We start from the raw sequence: 19,044 nt of genomic DNA, 5'->3' as shown, positions 1-19,044 counted from the left end.
TGACTTGGGAAGAGGAAGATGTGATAATTTTTGACACCAAACACAACCACCTTGAGAAATCCCCATAACTGTATTCTTATTACCATAAACAACTTTTAAGGAAATTTACACAGCCTGCAAATATGGTCCGTTGCGATGTTATAAAGCGTGAGTGACAAGGGTGAACCTTGCAAAACACCTCTCCTCAGTTTTATGCTCTTAGTTCTCGAGTGGTTGGTTTAAATTGGGTTGAATTGCCCTCTTGAAGGGAGACAAGTTTGGATGGAACGGCAGAATTTTCTAGAGCTCTTCTCAGATGGTCATGGCCAATGTTATCAAATGCCTTTTGGATATTGAGGAAGACTATGGTTGCATCAGGTTTCTTGTTCTTATAATCATCGTGGATTCTCACATAAGGAAGTTAATAGTGTCTGAGTGTTCACATTAATCACATGGACCCCTCGTACGACGACTAAAGCAATATGAAGTTCGGATGTTGAGGCACATATTGATACTATCTGAGATGAAGAAGTGGTGTGACTGGATACATGGCCCAATACATGAAAGGATGGATGATGATATATAAAGAATAAACACTTCTCCCATAAGAAGGTTGCCCTTGAGGACAAAGTGTACTATATTCATTTATGACTATATAAATGATTTCTGAGTATGGATAATGAATCTTTCAAGGCTTTGAGGACCACATTTTTTGTTAATGATCCTGATAGATTGAATCTTGAGCGGAATTCCTCAAAGAACTTAGGAATTGTTCATCTCGTACCGATTATGAGGCCTATAACCTCGATGTTATCCAGTCCGTATTCATGTCGGTAGAAGGGAATAGTTGGTTCATAAATGCTTTTGTTTTCCTCGTGTACTTCACTGGGCTGATTAGCGTGCAATTCAAACCAAACCGTAGGATCAATAATATATCCATTCGTGTTATTGTTGAAGGCTATCATATTAATCCTACGTGTACTGCCGTTCTCCGACAATCCATGGACCTCTTCGTGAAGTGTGTAACCAGCGTCTTGGAAAGACTGAGCGATGGAGCTTCGTATGGCATGGTGTCTAGTTAACACTAGAACAGCGGTAAGGGGTCATTTTGACACTTCATATGAAATGCTCGGAAACGTCCAGAATAGAACACACAAAAAAGATGAATTTTCTTCCACTGTGTTTCCACAAATTTATTTAACACTCAAAGACCTGATATTAGTGTACGGACCTTTCATATTACTCATGGACACATGAATAATAATAAACAACTGCACCATGTTTCTATAAGGAGTTTTCACAAAACTAACCAATTGAACAACTTTCCTTAGTCAGTTGTACACATTGCAACAATTATACATTTTCAGAAACACTTTAAGAAAATTTTGCATTCCCTAAGCACATTTTGCAAACACAACTACATTTCGTGCACATTTTCTACACACTGCTTTGAGACACTTACTGCAGGCATCGCTGGATTCGTTGCCTTTAGAGAGACCAACTTGGCACTACTACTACTACCTTATAGATGGACATAGTCCTACAGCCTTCTCTGATTCTTCTTCTTCTTATTCCTCTTCTTCTTCTTGCTGCCACCCTTCTCGTCCCACCTTGTTATTTCATCAGCCAGCTGGGGGATGAAATTCTTCCACTTTTTCTTCCTACCCATTACTTGCTTGTGAATGACCCAAGCATTGAAAGCTGGTAGGTCTAGGATATTGAAAAGGACATGCATTGGCCACCTCCTGCATGCAGCCTTGGTGGTACATTTATGAGATATGTGGTCGACCACATGTACGCCGAGTTTCGTGACGTTGTAGAAAGATGCAGTTTCCGGCTTCTTCTTTCATTCTCTGCTCATTGTTATTTGAGTGTGCCGTGTGCTGAAAAGGAGGACATTCTTCTTCATCCCTTGGTACACTGTCAAGATGCACTGTATGTTTCCAGTCTGTCGCAAGGTAGTTGTAGAGTATAATTCAGACTTGGACTGCTTCACCTCAGTAGGGATTTCTCGACGAATGGGGTTGATTGTTATCCCCAACGAAGTCTCTTCCTCTTGGAGCTTCTTAGCAAGTTGGAGGGATGTAAAAATGCTGTCTGCCGTCACGTTTCTCCCTGGTTTAGAAACGGCTCCACGAGGCGAAGTACGACGTACTCTTCCAATGGCCGCTTATCAGGATGCGCATCAATTTTACCAAGGTATGGAAAGACATCGCAAATGTATTTTGTGTCCAAATCTGCAGCAATCCAGAATTTGAGTCCATACTTGTCGGGCGTGTTTGTCATAAATTGGGTAAATCTGCACCTGGTTTTGCTGGGAAGTAATTGTTCATCGATTGCAATATTTTTTCTTGGGTGGTAACAGTGAAGGAAATTTTCCACAAATTTATCCCAGATTAATCCCCGCTAACTGGAACACTCATCTGATAGCAAGAGCTCAACAATACTAAAAATCCAGGCTGGGTACACACTGTTGTTTGACAATGGAAACTGCTGCGTTGTAATAAGGAGCTGTACAGGTGTCAAAATAACCCTTGCCGCTGTCCAGGGTATGTCGTATCAGAAATCTATGAAAATGTAAATATTTTTCTGGATGTGATACATTACCATAAACAGGACGAAAATTGATGAAAAGTCAAGATATTTGAAGAGAAATGATACAACAATGCACACAATATTAAAGAAAAATTCAAGGCGAGTGTCATTTTGACCCCTTCCGCTGTTCTAGTGTTAAGTCGCAGGGTTTCGCCGTAGAGTCAGTATCCCAGGACATGAGGAAGGGTTTCTATCTCGTTGTGGCAATGCCGACAACAGTTATTGTCCTGGAACCTGCCTGGCATGGCTCGACCGGGTGCGACGTTAGCAGTCATCTTTAGAGCGTCACACCCGTCTGCTAGACAGGCCATCATGGTGTATTATCCAGCTGTTCGCTGAAAGGTTTTCTTTAAATAAGATGACACTCCCTTTTGAGGAAGCTGAAACCATTTTTGGAATTCCTGATCTCTCAGTAATTGTTTTATTTTCTTGGAATCCAAAAGACCCTTTTTAGAATTTAATAAGCTGACGCAAGGTGAAATATGCAGGTTTTGTAGGCATTTCTTATTCTCCTCGGAGAGATTCGTACTTCCCAAAATATAAGGTTTTCCATTTATTTTGTAGGGTAACAAGGGCGCTAATCTGTTGCAGCCACGAACCTGCTACGCAGGCGTAGCAGGGGGAGAGGTGATACTCCCACGTGGCGCGTCCCAGGTGGCGGATAGGGGGGTCCTAACTGGTTTGCCGGCGGACTTGAGGGAAATAAAATACCTCTCGCGGACCAAACACACTACCCCCTGCGGGTGGGGGACGCACATGTAGAATACACCCGCGGTATCCCCTGCCTGTCGTAAGAGGCGACTACAAGGGGCGACCCAGGGATGAATGAATTAGAACCATGAAACTACTCTTGATTCATACCATCACGCAGGGAACACCATGGGTTGCATGTACTTGCGAGTAGTATCACTAACTTGGTACGAAATAGGTTTGTGATTCGTTGCAGTAAAAAGCCTGGCCGGGTGGATTTCAGTACCCGTGCGTTGTACCCATGTGGGCAACACCGCGGGTCTGGGCATAGCCTGTGAGTTGTACCACTATATGAGCGACACCGTGGGTCTGCATTGCCTGTGATTAGTACTCACTATGTGAGGAACACCACGGGGCCCTTGGGACCGGCACCCGTGGCTAGTACACTTAGGTGAGGAAACTCATCGGTTTGCGTTGGCTGTAAGTGGCGCCATTGTGTGCGAAACACCATAGGTCTGTGTTACCTGTACGAAGTACAATACTTGTGAGTAGTACCATCTTTTGTGGAACACCGTGAGTCTTCGCTACTTCTGATTAATACCCCAACATGACACATACCATGGTTCTATTTTACTCGTGACATGTACCATTCTGTGGAGCCTTAGACTTGGATTTTGCACCCCCTTTAGACACCAAGCATCATTGTGCTTTGTAAGTGGTTCCTTGGTCGGTAATAATGTTCTTTTCGATCTCTATTGAGTCCGATCCACTGGTTTTTGTTTGTTTGTTTTGTGTTTTGTTGGGTTCCTGTCCATCCATTCATTCTTCATGACATATTTTATTTTTATTTTGGTCAGTGGATGCCTTTGAAATATTTGTTCTTTCATTTCGTACCATTAGGGGCCGATGACCTTCGATGTTAGGCCCCTTAAAACAACAAGCATCATCATCATCATCATCATCATCATCAATCTGTTGCAGGACAGCTTCCCACTGTGATCGGAAAAAGTCGTAGATCCTTGAACTTCCTGTGTGTGTATATCATACCGTCAGGTGTGTTGGCACGAAGCTGGAGTATTTCTTTCAATGTGCCTTTTATCATATTGTCACTGTCTTTTAGAAATTTCAGAGGAATACAGTTTAGCGCAACTGTCTGAAATGGATAAATCAATGTTGGCCATATGAAATGTAATTTATGATGGTGAACTTTTGGTTTGCCTGAAGGAGAGAAGATGACAGTGACTCCAATTTGAGACATAGATCCTGCATCATTCTTTGTGTGTCAAAGGTAATTCCATTCTGAAAGTTCACTCCAAGATATCTGATGGACTCATCTTGCAATATCGCTTTTATATCTCCACCGAAGACAGATATTAGGCCGTCAGTAAGCTGACATTTAGATATGTTGATAGACACAGATTTAGACATATTGATGTTCAAGCCTATCTCTCTGAATCTTCTCATTGCTGTTTCAGTCAGATCTAGTGCGGAAGCGTTGTCTTTACCAACAATAACAGTGTCATCGGTGAATCCCAGTACTGTGAGAGGCTTCAGACCCTCTACGAGTGGAAACCCATATTCTCTAGCTATTGATTCGTCTGAGAGTTCGTTCAGAATATGGTCCGTTGCGATGTTATAAAGCATGGGTGACAATGGTGAACCTTGCAAAACACCTCTCCTCAGTTTTATGCTCTTAGTTCTTGAGTGGTTGGTTTCAATTTGGGTTGAATTGCCCTCTTGAAGGGAAACAAGTTTAGATCGAGCACAGAATTTTCTATAGCTCTTCTCAGATGGTCATGTCCAATGTTATCAAATGCTTTTTGGATATCGAGGAAGACTATGGTTACATCAGTTTTCTTGTTCTTTGCCGTTCGCCAGAATTGACTGTAGCAATGACATATTAGTTATCGTGCCGGGAGAGGCAGTGAATCCCCTCTGATTATCATTGAATGTCACGAATTCTCTCAACCGGTAATCTAGAACTCTCTCGATAACCCTACGTAAAACTAAACAGATGGAAATGGGCCTCCTATTTGACACAACTTTCTCATCGCCTGACTTGTAGATCAAGACAGTTCTTGGCTTTTGAAAACATGGAGGGACATGGGACGTTATTAACATTCTCGTTGCTATTATAGCAATCATATCACACACGGAATCATCTTTCACAACCCTCATCAACACATGATCTGATCATGGTGATGTAGCAACAGCCATACCTTTCACTGTGAAAATGACTTCTTTCTTAGAGATGTTGAGTTGATAGGTGTCATCCAAAGTGATTCGTTCAGATGCGGACAATGAACTTGGATAATCATCAATCAGATCAAAAATTAGATGGATGGCTTTTCCGGCGTTTGCTCTATTAACCAGCGTTTCGTCTTAGGTCTGACACTAGACTCTTCAGAGTGGGATGTGTCAGACCCTACCCACTGACGCTGGAGTGTATGCAGGTGAACTTATCAGAAGCTTATTTATGAAGCACAGTCTGATAACTGCATACGGGAGATAAAACTCCACAATGGAATTATTGCCCGCCTAGCAATTCCAAATGGAAATTCTAAGTTCCCATGGAGGGAATTAGATTCTTTTCCACCAATAGAGCATATCAAAAATCAGATCAAAAATTAGATGGATGGCTTTTCCGGCGTTTGCTCTATTAACCAGCGTTTCGTCTTAGGTCTGACACTAGACTCTTCAGAGTGGGATGTGTCAGATGTTAATAGAGCAAACGCCGGAAAAGCCATCCATCTAATTTTTGATCTGATTTTTGATATGCTCTATTGGTGGAAAAGAATCTAATTCTCTCCATGGGAACTTAGAATTTCCATTTGGATAATCATTTCGTATGCAATCATGACTAGTTGAATAGAGAGAAGAGAAATGGTTTTCAATGTCACGAATAGGGATTTTGCATTGTTTTCCATTATTTCCTAGTATTCTTCGGACTGCTTTTCTTCTCTGATTGTAGTATTGAAATTGTGTTAGCTGATAGGTATACTTTTCTTATCTTTTTGCCCTATCTCTTTTAGATTGTCTTTCGGGATTTGATGATTTTGCATAATTTCTCTGGATGTGTAAGTTGTTTTTATTTTTCCTCAAGGCATTAAACTTTGTGGCAGGGTGTTTAGGTCCAGGGAAGACATCAATTGCTTTTGCAAGATAGTCGGAGAAGTCATTTACCAACTTCAAAAACGTGGAATTATTAATATTATCCTGGAATAGTTTTTTCCAGTTTTGCATATCAGTCTTGAATGTGCCCAAGTCCGTGTCATTTGACATACAGGGAACAAGTGGTACATCGTTTGATACGTCGTCTGAGGAACACGTGTTACCAAGGGAAATTTTATCCTTCATTTGTCGATCGACAATAATTTGTCTGAATGTCAGTACACTGGAGCGTTTACTCCTCCACTTCATTCCTCCTCTCAACACGTCAAGCTGCAAGGCACACTGCACAAGGCTTTGCAATCCCTATTGGACTGAGAATAACAGTGACCTAAACAACTAAGGCCTACTTGTATAATCCCACCAACTCATAATGTGCCGGTAATACAAAGAATTTGAAGAATCTGCTTAACAGCAACAACTGTTCTTCTTCACGCTAATTAGAAGAACATTATTTTAACACGTTCATCAGGATTTTAATTTGTACATCAGACTTTTAACCCATAATTAATTACATCTTGGTTTCCATTACCAGTGATCTTAATAGCACAAAAACCATATAAGACCATTACGCTATAACGCGTTGTAAAGAAAACAAGTGCCATGTATTTCACATTATTTTAACTTTAGTATGTAATTCTGTAACATGTGTTGTGTAATTTGTGTACATTGTAAAGACAGTTTAATATGTTCTTTTGCTAGGTTACAATTTTAGGTTGATGACACCATATACAGGTATCAAATCCGGTACCTTAAATAAAATATGTTGTAAATAACAATTATGTACAACACATATTGTATGGATAAGGTGGAACTTTCACCCAAATTTTAACATTGTGATCTCAGTTCAAAAACGGAACATAATGAAGTTTTAAACTTATAATTTGTTTCTGGATGTCTGGATGCGCTTTGCTGATGTGTACGTCGAAACCTCTGGTACCTTAAAAATAACGTCCACAGTGCTTGCATTTCATCTTTTAACGGGGTCGTTTTGTGTAAGATTCTCTAAACCCGCAAGTGTGAGATTAATATTTGAATTCTCATCCATAATTATGCCGTTATTAAGAATTGGAGCATTTGGTTCACTCTTGAGTAATGACCTAAAAAGGCCAAGGACGAACAGTCATTGTAGGAATGTATTATTTCGCGAATAGGTTAGCGAGTTGAGACACAAATAATAATAATAATAATAATAATAATAATAATAATAATAATAATAATAATAATAATAACAACATATATCAAAATTTGAAGAAGGTATACTGTGTGTGTATATACTGTATATCCAAATGGTCACTAATTATGGAATTGATTACTGTATTTAGAAACAAGAGGGAGCAGCTAAAAATTATCCTATCATGGGAGATAATTTCGACTCTTATAGCCTTGATACATAACCTAAGCATCATGGTGACAATTGGTTTTACTGTAAACAAACATGCTGGGCCGCAAATGTATCAAAATTGACACATGACGCTCAAGAACTCGACCAGATCACATCTAATGTAAAAGACACAATTAGGAAAGAAATTCAAAAACACACATTAATTATATCAAATCAAACAGAAACATAAAACATCCACAAAATCATAAGCCTCTAACCATATCAAACTTGCCAAGTCACTGCCTTCTTTTATATTACTTGAAAAAATTTGCTTAAAATCTCCTATTTGACAATCTTCAAGTACTGGTTGAACCCATACTCTCCTCCTGTTTCTTACCTCCTCCTCTGCAGGAATTGTAGTAAGCAACATCATCACAGTGAACAGTGGACAGTGAACCAAACGCCCTGGTATTTGCTGATTATGTGCTTTTATGGGGAGAGACAGGAGCTGAAGTTCAGAAGAAACTTAATGAATGGAACAACACATCAAAAAATTTTGAACTGAAGATGAGCAAAACAAAGACAGTGGAAATGACCATCAACAGGGATGGAACAAGCTTAATATATTTCTGGAAGGAGCAAAAATTGAATCAGCTTCCCACTTCAAGTACCTCGGAAGCACAATCTCGAAAGACAACACTGTTAGGCAGGAAATACTCAGCAGGACACAGAAAGCATAAAACTTCTACATTTAAGTCAGAAATCTTCTCTGGGACGGCAAAATACCACAGAAAGCGAAAACAATCATGTACCACACTTACTTCGTACCAATCCTCACATACGGTTTAGAGACATGTACCCTACTAAACAAAGACGTCAGTAGAATCCAAGCAACTGAAATGAGATTCATCAGAACCATGAACCAAACAACCAGAAAGGACAAGGTCAGAAATGAAGTGAATAGGAAAGTAGCTGGTATTGAGGTTCCTATTATCAGTGTCATAAAGAAACGCAGACTTCAGTGGTATGGGCACATAATGAGAATGGACAGGGAAAGACCTGCCAGAAAATATTTCGACCTTAATCTCGTATCAGATAAAAAATTAGATGTACGGCTTTTCAGGCGTTTGCTCTATTAACCAGCATTTCGTCTTAATCTCGTAGGAAGAAGACCACAGGGAAAACCGAGAAAATGTTGGATAGAGACTGTAAGATCAGATGTGGAGGAGAGAGGATACAAATGGGAGGATGTACTGGATCAGAAGATGTATGAAGACAGAAGGAGATGGCGAGTGCTTGTACACCACACCCGGGAAACTGGAGTAGGGAAATGATGATGACGATGATGATGATGATGATGATGATGATGATGAACATCATCACACCAACTTCCTTGAGTTCCATCATTGTACTGAGATAAAATATAATCTCCTTTCAACTTCCCCATTCCTTTCAAGAGTAATCAAATTACAAGAAATTAGAATCGTTCCGTATTGACGGTTTTCACTTTACAAAAGTGAAAAAAATGAGTGTATCCTCCTAATTCAATACATCATATATTCCATCATTAGACGGAGTAATCAAATTCAAACGTGTTTCGGCTCGTTTGAGCCATCTTCAGTGAAAAAACGAGGTTGAAATAATTTACATAATACAAGCTAAAAAATACCAAAAAAACATAATGAAGGAAGAAATGAAAAAACAAAAAAGAGCCTAGACAGAAACAAAATTAGCACAATATACAATATTTACATCATGATGTGGAGCAAAAAACAACTCAGTGAGATAAAATTCAGTGAAACAGGGGTTAATACAAAACATAATTGAAACTAAAAACTGTGTTAACCTAAGAAGAAAAGAAATGAAAACAAATGATACAGATGGAAATGAGCAATAAGTGCACATAGTGAGGTTGCGGACCTCTTAGTTCACAAAATATTTGTTTTGTAACGATACAATACAGGATGAAAATCACTGTGTCGAAAATTCATGTTGAAAATCTATCTTTGTAGAAAACCATCACATTGAATTGGCTAGGAGGGGGAGCGGGAGCGAAAAAGTTTGAGAAACCAAGCCTGTGACAAGGAAAAACACCGATGAAATTTAAAGCTTTAGAACAGCAGCATTCTCAGTATTTTCTCAATCTAGCGGTCCCTTTCTTAATTATCGTTTCATAATGTTGGCTGGTTGATTTGCCTTATTATGACAGGTTGGAAGGGCCGCGACATAAAATTGAGAAGCTGTGTTAGGGAGATGACAGATGTATGGTAAACTGTAAGTGACCAAGTGGAAACCGTCAGTGAAGTTCCAATGGTGTTTAGAAGGTGGTTGTCCTCTCAAACGGCCTGGCCTTCTCAAAGTAACGGTCTCGTTCGCGCTCCTTCCATCCCCTCGCAAACACCGCTGAACCAACAATAGACTTGATCGCTTGAATGAGACCGTTAGTTTGAGAAGGCCAGGCCGTTTGAGAGGACTACCACCTTCTAAACACCATTGGAACTTCATTGACAGTTTCCACTAGGCCACTTACAGTTTACCATGCATCTGTCATCTTCCTAACACAGCTTCTCAATTTTATGTCGCGGCCCTTCCGACCTTTCATAACAAGGCAAACCAACCAGCCAACATTATGAAACTATAATCAAGAATTGGACCGCTAGATTGAGAAGATATTGAGAATGCTGCTGTTTTAAAGCTTTAAATTTCATCGGTGTTTTTCCTTGTCACAGGCTGTTTGCTTGCACTTTATGTCAGGCTGGTTTCTCAAACTTTTTCGCTCCCGCTCCCCTCCTAGCCAATTCAATGTGATGGTTTTCTACAAAGATAGATTTTCTACCTGAATTTTCGACACAGTGATTTTCATCCTGTATTGTATCGTTACAAAACCAATATTTTGTAAACTAAAGAGGTCCGCAACCTCACTATGTGCACTTATTGTTCATTCCCATCTTTATTATTTGTTTTCATTTCTTTTCTTCTTAGGTTAACACAGCTTTTGGTTTCAGTTATGTTTTGTATTAACCCCTGTTTCACTGAATTTTATCGCATCGAGTTGTTTTTTGCTCCACATAATGATGTAAATATTGTATATTGTGCTAATTTTGTTTCTGTCTAGGCTCTTTTTTGTTTTTTCATTTCTTCCTTCATTATGTTTTTTGGTATTTTTTAGCTTGTATTATGTAAATTATTTCAACCTCGTTTTTTCACTGAAGATGGCTCAAACAAGCCGAAACATGTTTGAATTTGATTACTCCGTCTAATGATGGAATATATGATGTATTGAATTAGGAGGATACACTCATTTTTTCACCTTTGTAAAGAGTAATCAAAGGTTGAATTCTATGTTGTTCCAAAGACAGAATTCCAAGAATTGTCATGTTTAAAGAATAAACAGAAGTCACTAGCTAAGGCTCACTTAACCTGAATGGTCTGTGTATCTCTGCTTACACGAAGAGATGGTTAAGTCGCCGAGAAACCCGGGTTCCTAGTCGTACTGAGACTTGATTCCCAGATACTAGAGTGAAAGGAGCCTCGGTTAATTGTACTCCTATATTGAGAGACTCCACGATTCAAGTCCAGGGACAGTCTCAGGCCTGAACATATTCGAACCGACACTTTTCCACCTTTCCTTTTGTTTTTCAACTCTCCCTCGTCTTGCATTTGATGGTCTGCCTATCTTCTAGCAGTCTACAGCATCACAGCACATGGCAGCCTTTCTTCCTATCTGACTGATAGAGATATTATTTTTTTATGTTCTTCTGATATGTGTCTTTTATATCCTTGCAATGGAAAGTTTGCTCTTCCTCTCTTCTGTTTTCCTAATCCAGTTTTATTTATTGCTTGTATTCTGTCTTTATTTCTGTTGTGTAATTTATCATGTGTATTGACATTATTTAGGTCCCACTGAATGACATGTTTGGTTACGCTTCGGAGCTGCGCTCTTCTACTCAGGGAAAAGGAGAATTCAGCATGGAGTATAGCAGATACTCTCCTGCTCTACCCAGCATTCAGGAAAAGCTTGTAGCTCAGTACCAAGAGAGTATGGGCATCACACAACAGCAACAAAAGAAGAGGAAGAATTAAATGTATTTTTTTTGTTGTGACAGATAGGAGAACACATTGATATCCACTCAACTTTCGTAGAGATGTTAAAGCAACATAAGTCTGTACCTTAATTAAGTATTGGAAAAGATCAAACAAGTGTCAAATCAAGTCATAGATAGATAGATAGAGGGACATTATATTTGTCCTTGTCTCCTTTTTCTATTGCTCCCTCTTCACACACTGGCCTGCATTTATGTTCGTCCTTTTTTTATGTTCCTTTTCTTGTTCCTCCTATTTATATATGCTCTACCTTAATTAGTATAGCTAGTGCTCATATGTTCACTAATAGGTTGGACTGAAACTGATTGTAGCAGATATTTGAAGAAGTGATTGTGGAAAGTGATTTTTCATTGGCTTTCAATTATGCTACCGGGCAAGTTGACCGTGCAGTTAGGGGCGCACAGCTGTGAGCTTGCATCTGGGAGATAGTGGGTTCAAACCCCACTATCGGCAGCCCTGAAGATGGTTTTCTATGGTTTCCCATTTTCACACCAGCCAAATGCTGGGGCTGTACCTTAATTAAAGCCATGGCCGCTTCCTTCCCATTCCTAGGCCTTTCCTATCCTATCATCGCCATAAGACCTATCGGTGTTGGTGCGACGTAAAACAAATAGCAAAGAAAAAAATCAATTATGCTACAAACTGAGTAACCCATAAGTGTATTATGAAAGAAAGGGAATTTTGTTTAGTAAAAATACCTTTCCTAAATTATAATAATTTTGAAAGTGGATGCTCCTGGCTGTCTGGATGGATGCAATATCAGTTCACCAGGGTGGCCATCTTTTGAGAGCCTTATCTTTGCTGCCAGGCAGAGGGCTTCAGGCAGTAAAGTGCAGGCCTTCTGAGCCCATCGTAGCTCATCTGGTACTGTTTGAAGCTGTTCAAATGGGTCAGCCATGCATCAATACATTTACTGACACGTTAAAGAACTCCTATAAGACAAGATGTTGGCACCTCAGTGTGTCTGAAAACAGTAAAAGTAGTTGGTCGTATGTAAAAACATTATTATTATTATTATTATTATTATTATTATTATTATTATTATTATTATTATTATTATTATCATGATCAAGGTTGTTTGGAGTGATTTATATGACTATACAAAATACTATGATTTTCTTAGTTATACTTTTGAGCTCTTTAATTTTGTTATAACCTCGAATACATTCCAAACACAGCTATACTGTTATGAATTGGGAAGGCTCTCAAGTAGCTACTGTTCTGGCAAAGTGGTAATGTACATTTAAAAACTACCAGAATCTGTATTTAAGTTCCTATAATATCCTTATTTCCAATTTATTCCAGTACTGTCATTGGCATTTCTGTTTTCAAGAAACGTAGCAGAGGGAGGAAGCAGCTTATTTTCCATCTTCTACCCTCCAAGATTTAAATCTCACTCCTAACAATCCTTTCTTCAAAATTGCTGTAGCCAAACTGTGGGAAAGTATGGTATTTAAAGTGTTGGGAAAATGGAGCTAATAATAAAGGTCTCTAACCTTTAACGAAGCCATAGCATGTCCATATGTGTAAGTAACTGTATGTGGAACCTGCTAATTATGTATTGGATCTTAAGAAAGCTGTTTAGTGAATATTCAGATTGGTCAGCTAACAAGAAGTAAAATAATTACTGTAATGTAAAGTACATAGATAGAAAGAGATATCTTCTACAGGGAATTTAGTCTGAATTTGTACTCATAATTTTTTTTTAAAGGCAAGAGGCATCATTAGCATAGTGGCTTAGCTGCTGGCGTTCTACCAGATGGCTGTTCAAATCCTGATTGATCCTGTGTTGGAATTTTCACCTGGAAAAGCACATGATGTTGAGAAGCGCATCCCGCCTTGAACTCCCTGACAAAATCAAAATACAGTAGAAGTCTGTTATAGCGAGAATTCATGACAGTGAAAAATTTACTTGCTATAACGGATTATCGTTATATCCTATCTTTGTATAAAAGTCAGAAAAACCCCCGTGCACATTAAAATCGGTATGAAACGGCAATCAGTTTGTTCAAAACTTGCGTTTCCGCAGATGATATCCACACTACAGCTTACTTGTTCGTTATTTTTCAAAATCCGATACTACGTGAAAGTGCATGTTTAATTTCGTTTTGAAAAAAAATGTGGTACCATATTTCTCCCAATCCAAGAAGAACCCCACTTTTTCCTTCAAAAATTTAAATTGGGCTCAAAAAGCACTTTGTAAAATCATATGAATGCCTTCTTGTACAGTAGGCCTTTACATTTTTAGACCCCGAACATTGACTTTTTTTTTTTTTTTTTTTGCGACTGCACAGTTAAAGGTCTTGGATTCGGAGAAATACGGCATCACTCCAGAGGTTTCTGTAGCAAACACCTCAGCTTTCTTCTTCAAACAGCGTCACTTAACCTAACCGTATATGCATCATGAAAACATATTTGAAACGCATGTAGGGAAATTATAACCTCCTTGCAAAAAATTTACATGTAAATAGCCTTTCCGAAACTTAACTAGATGGAAGAAGATATGAAATATCCTCTGAAATCAGTGATGTACTATGCCATATCTTGAGGTATATCACATTCTTTCTTGATTTCCATATATAACATTAAAAGTAAGATATCATTTACTTCAGTCTTTATTTTTAACGAGTTAACAACTGCTATCGGTCACGTTATTTACGTATTTATTACAAAAATGTGTTATCCTCCTTCATTTCGAATTTTCGTTAGAGAACAGCAGTCGACGGGTATTACTAATCAACTCCAACATTGCCTTTGAATGTCAACGAGAGAGCTCGCAAATGCACAAAGTGAGAAAACTATACCGTACCGAAGATGATCAATCGCATTTTGTTGCAAACGTTTCAGTTTTCTTATTCAAACAGCGTCACCTATCCTAACTTAACCGTAGTATACGTATGATTTAAACACACTTCAAGCGCCAGTAGAGAAATGATCATTTTCTCGCTATAAATTTTCATAATAGCCTCTCCATAGTTTAACCAGACGCAACAAAATATAAACTAACCTCTGAAATCAGTTAAGCACTCTGCCATATCTCGAGGTGCATCCCATTCTTAATTGCAGTATTTAGCCTCAAAATTAAGCGGTCGTTTAGTCAGCCTTAATTTTTAACGAGTTAACAACCGTTATCGGACACATTATTTACTCATTTATTACGAAAATATGTTCTCTTTCATTTCGAATTTTCTTTACGGAACAGCTGTTGACGGGTATTACTAATCAACTCCGACATCACCTTTGAATGTCGACGAGAGAACTTGCTAGTGCACATAGCGAGGGAACGATGCCAAAGGTAATCAATCGCATTCAATATTATCGCTGGGGTGCATAAATATCGGTAATGGAAAAAATCGTGCTCACTTAATCGCTCGTAATAACGGATGCGTCAGTGATAGGGCTCTCGCTGTAACCGAAGGACAATGCACAGTTTAATTTAGGAATTTTGAAGGGACAGAAAAAAATCATCGCCATAATGGAGTTCTCGTTATATGCCGTACTCGGTATAGCGGACTTCTACTGCAAGCCTAAATGGCTCCAGCAGCCCCAGGAATAACTGGGTCAAGTTAAAGAAAATTTATTATTCAGGTTATCTCCACAGTAATTTTATAAAATCTACACACAACTCAATAAGAGTTAGACATCTCAAGTTATAAACCATGTATAGAAACTGTTTGCCAACCTTTGTGTAACTGTAATTCATCCATTTTCCTTGTCAATCTCCTACTGGGTTGAAATGGTTATGGCATCTTTCCATCTTCCTTTATCCAACCAGCATTGTTTTCCTGAACTGTTTTTCAATCCTGGTTTCTTATAATTAAACTGTTCTTCTTTTCAACCACCTTAGTCTGAGTCTCCCTTTTGCCGTCCCTCCTCCTTTCTGGGTCTCCGTCATCTGCTTCCTCATCCTTCCCTCTTCCAATCTCTTAACTATTCCAAATCGTCTAAGTTTATCCCTCTCCATTCTGTCATAAAGCTTTTCTATTCTGATTCCCTTCCGGAGTTCCTCATGTCTTACTCTGTCCGGTCTTGTTTTCCTTTCGCAGTTCTTAAACATTTCACTTCACTGGGCTGGATTTTATTCTCCTCTCTTTTTATCACTGTCCAGGTCTCTGCTGCATATGTCAGTATTAGGCAGTAGTACATCTAATACATCACCTCTTTACACTTCATTGGCACTTCATTCACACCAGTTTTCTCACACTCTGGTAGAATCCATTTCCCTGTTGAATACTTTTAGTGATCTCCATGTCCAGCCCTGCATCCTGCATCAGTTCAGTTCACATTCCAAGAACTTGAAGCTCTCCAAATTTTGTCCCTGTATTTTTATAATTAGTTTCCCTTCCCTTCCCTTCCCTTCCCTTTTCCTCTAGTCATCACCTTGCCTTACCCTTTCCCACACTGATTTCCAGTCCATAATATTTTCAATAATCTCCCTCAATATATTGAGTTGAGTTGCCCTTGTACTTCCTATCTGTTTGGTTCCCTCACGGCTATATCTTCTGCAAACAGCATTACCTTCAGCTCCCATTCCCCATATTTTATCTTGGTCTCCTTCACAATTTCATCCATAATTATTATGAATAACAATAGCGACAGCACACTTACTTGTCATAGTCCAGTTTCATTCCAAAACCACTCTGTCCTCCCCACATTTGTTTGGACACTGCTGCAACTATTTTTGTACATTGCTCGCACAAATTCTATCAATTTTTTTCCCAAATCCTTTCTGTTGCATTACTTTCCATACCTGTGCTCTGGGTACATTATCATAAACTTTTTGTAAATCAAGGAATGTCATCACCATATCTCTCTGTATTCCCAGTGTTTTTCCATTAACTACCTCATATTGAAGATGGGGTGTAGTGTTATCTTCCATTTTGAAAGCCATTTTGCTCTTCTTGTAATTGTCCGTCCTTTTTTGTTTCTAATTCTCTTTTTGGGTACCATTTCAAATATTTTTGCTACCTGAGATACGAACGTGATTCCTCAATAATTATCACAAATCTTCTTGTCTCCCTTGTTAAATATAGCTATTATTACTCCTTTACTCCACTCATTTGGTACCAGTTTTTCTTTCCAAATACATCTAAATTGCCTATACAGCCATTGTAGATGAAGGGGTCCTGCTGCTTTTATTATTTCCACACACACTTCATCAAATCCTGCTGCTTTTTCCAAGTTTCATTTGTTTGACAGTAGTTTCCACGTCTTTCATTGTGTCTCGGATTCTGTCTCCTTACATTCTATTTCTATCATCTCGTCTACACCCCAACTCACATTCGGGTGTTCATCAAAGTAATCCTTCCATTTTTTCCCTCTCTCCTCTGTTTGTGCTATTATCTTTCCCTTTTTTGCTTTTCACCTGCTTTGTGTAGACTCACTCTTTTTTCTTCCATCTTACAAGTCCATATAGCATCCTTTTACCGCTATACACATCCTCTGGCACTCTTCCAACCCTTGTGTAAATCTTTCACAGCTTTTCTTCGTTTGCTTCACTTACTCCTTTCTTGTAACTATAATTAATGGTAAAAAATGGAGATAGGATTTCATGTACACTAAATTACTAGAGGTCTGCAAATGACCCAGTTCATTCATTCGCACTCATTCGAACACCATACGATCGACCGTATTGCGGTCGACTTTGAGCAGGTTGGCTAGCAGCATGTAGTCTGAGGTAAGGCAGCTGGTGCGCTTACGGACAGTATCAACAAAGTTACGATGAACAAACTTAAAAGGAGCAAGGAAAGGAGAGTGACTGACTATAAAATGTTGAACACCGTGCAGATATTTTAACAAAGTGAAATAAAGTAATGTAATTACGAACTTGCTATAAACACTGTGTGATCAACTTGTCATGTTAGTAGACACAGAACAATAACTTGTACTGTCTTTCACATCTTCACAAACATTCATCTATATTGTGTTGTCTCTGTTTTAGCACAGATTGAATCAAGGGAGCATCATTTACTATATCTTGGTTAAGTGAGCTCACTAATAAAGTTACCAGGGCTTAATACAGCTGATGAAATATATACTCGGGGAATTATATGTTGCAAGAAATTTTAATTGAGTAATTGAATTTTACCTTTTGAAGCTCTTAATTCATATATCTCACATTGTATTATAATTGTTACGGCTTTAATTGATTTGTTAGCCGATTATACAGTAATTTTATAACATTGCTTTGGTGAACCTGTTATAAATATTAAGTGCTTGCAGATAAAGTCACATTATAATGTAATTCCTTGATGTAATGTAAACCTGGTTAATTTTGTAACAATTTTTGTGGAACACTGAAATGTTATCACTGATGTGCATACACTTTATCATTTGTTACCTCGAAATTTGACGGTTATTTCTGTTGATTGTTCTGTAATGTGTTTTAAGTGCCATACTTTTCACAGTGTCATTGAAAGCTGAATAGTAACATATCAAGCAGGGTAAAGAAAAGATTCTCTCGTTTTTTCTTCCTCTCTGAGACACATCGAAATAACTGAAGCTCTGTTTTTTTCTTTATCCACCTTGATATACCTTAGCCGTGATAGAAGACCTGAAACGTTCTAAGAGCATTGTGAATTTTGGTATTCATTTGTTGTTCCAGATTTTTCTGTTTTTTTGTACAGAGTAGCCCCTATCAATTCATTTATCTTTCACTCTGCTGGTAAGAGAACTTGAATGAAATGATAGTGATTTTGTATATAGATGATGTAAAATATGAATAATAAATGTAATTAGTCAAATTTTATCCAGAAATGTTTCTTTTTTTTTCTTTCCGATATCTGTACCTTGAAGTATTAACAAATTTGTAATATACAAAGAATTGCCAACTTCTCAAAGTAAGTACTAGCTGGAATCTTTTTCAAAAGAAAAATAAATGTCAGAATGTTTAGTTGTTTATGCATAACATTGGTGTTTTTTTTTTTTTAACACATACCAATAGTGATCTGAAGGTGTACTATGATTTTAATATAAAATGCCGCAGGCAAAACTCTGAGATAACTTGGTCTCAGTTTTGCCACTTTAGTTGTCTTCAATCCTTGGGCTGTTCTTTGCGACATCAAAAACCATCTACAATCAGTTGTATCACGTCCATTCCTTCAACCTGACCAGAAGTTCTGGATACTACGGTAAATGCCTCAATTTGTCCAAATCATATATCTATATCCCTTTTAAACGATACC

General features: G+C 38.4%; 1 protein-coding gene across 1 annotated transcript in view; it reads left to right on the top strand.

Annotated features, from left to right (window-relative positions):
• The window catches only part of mEFG1 (mitochondrial translation elongation factor G 1), a 158,631-nt gene extending 146,649 nt beyond the window's left edge, over positions 1-11,982 (top strand). Inside the window, exon 15 of the mRNA XM_067151115.2 lies at positions 11,654-11,982. Within this exon, the coding sequence (XP_067007216.1) occupies positions 11,654-11,839 (186 nt within the window). The 3' untranslated portion in view covers positions 11,840-11,982. The remainder of the gene's footprint in view (positions 1-11,653) is intronic.
• The last annotated feature ends 7,062 nt before the right edge of the window (positions 11,983-19,044 follow it).

This window comes from Anabrus simplex, chromosome 7 (genome assembly GCF_040414725.1).
Source record: "Anabrus simplex isolate iqAnaSimp1 chromosome 7, ASM4041472v1, whole genome shotgun sequence".
Classification (NCBI taxonomy): Eukaryota; Metazoa; Arthropoda; class Insecta; order Orthoptera; family Tettigoniidae; genus Anabrus; species Anabrus simplex.
The sequence above is the reverse complement of the archived record's forward strand: the minus strand, read 5'-3'. Positions and strand labels throughout refer to the sequence as shown.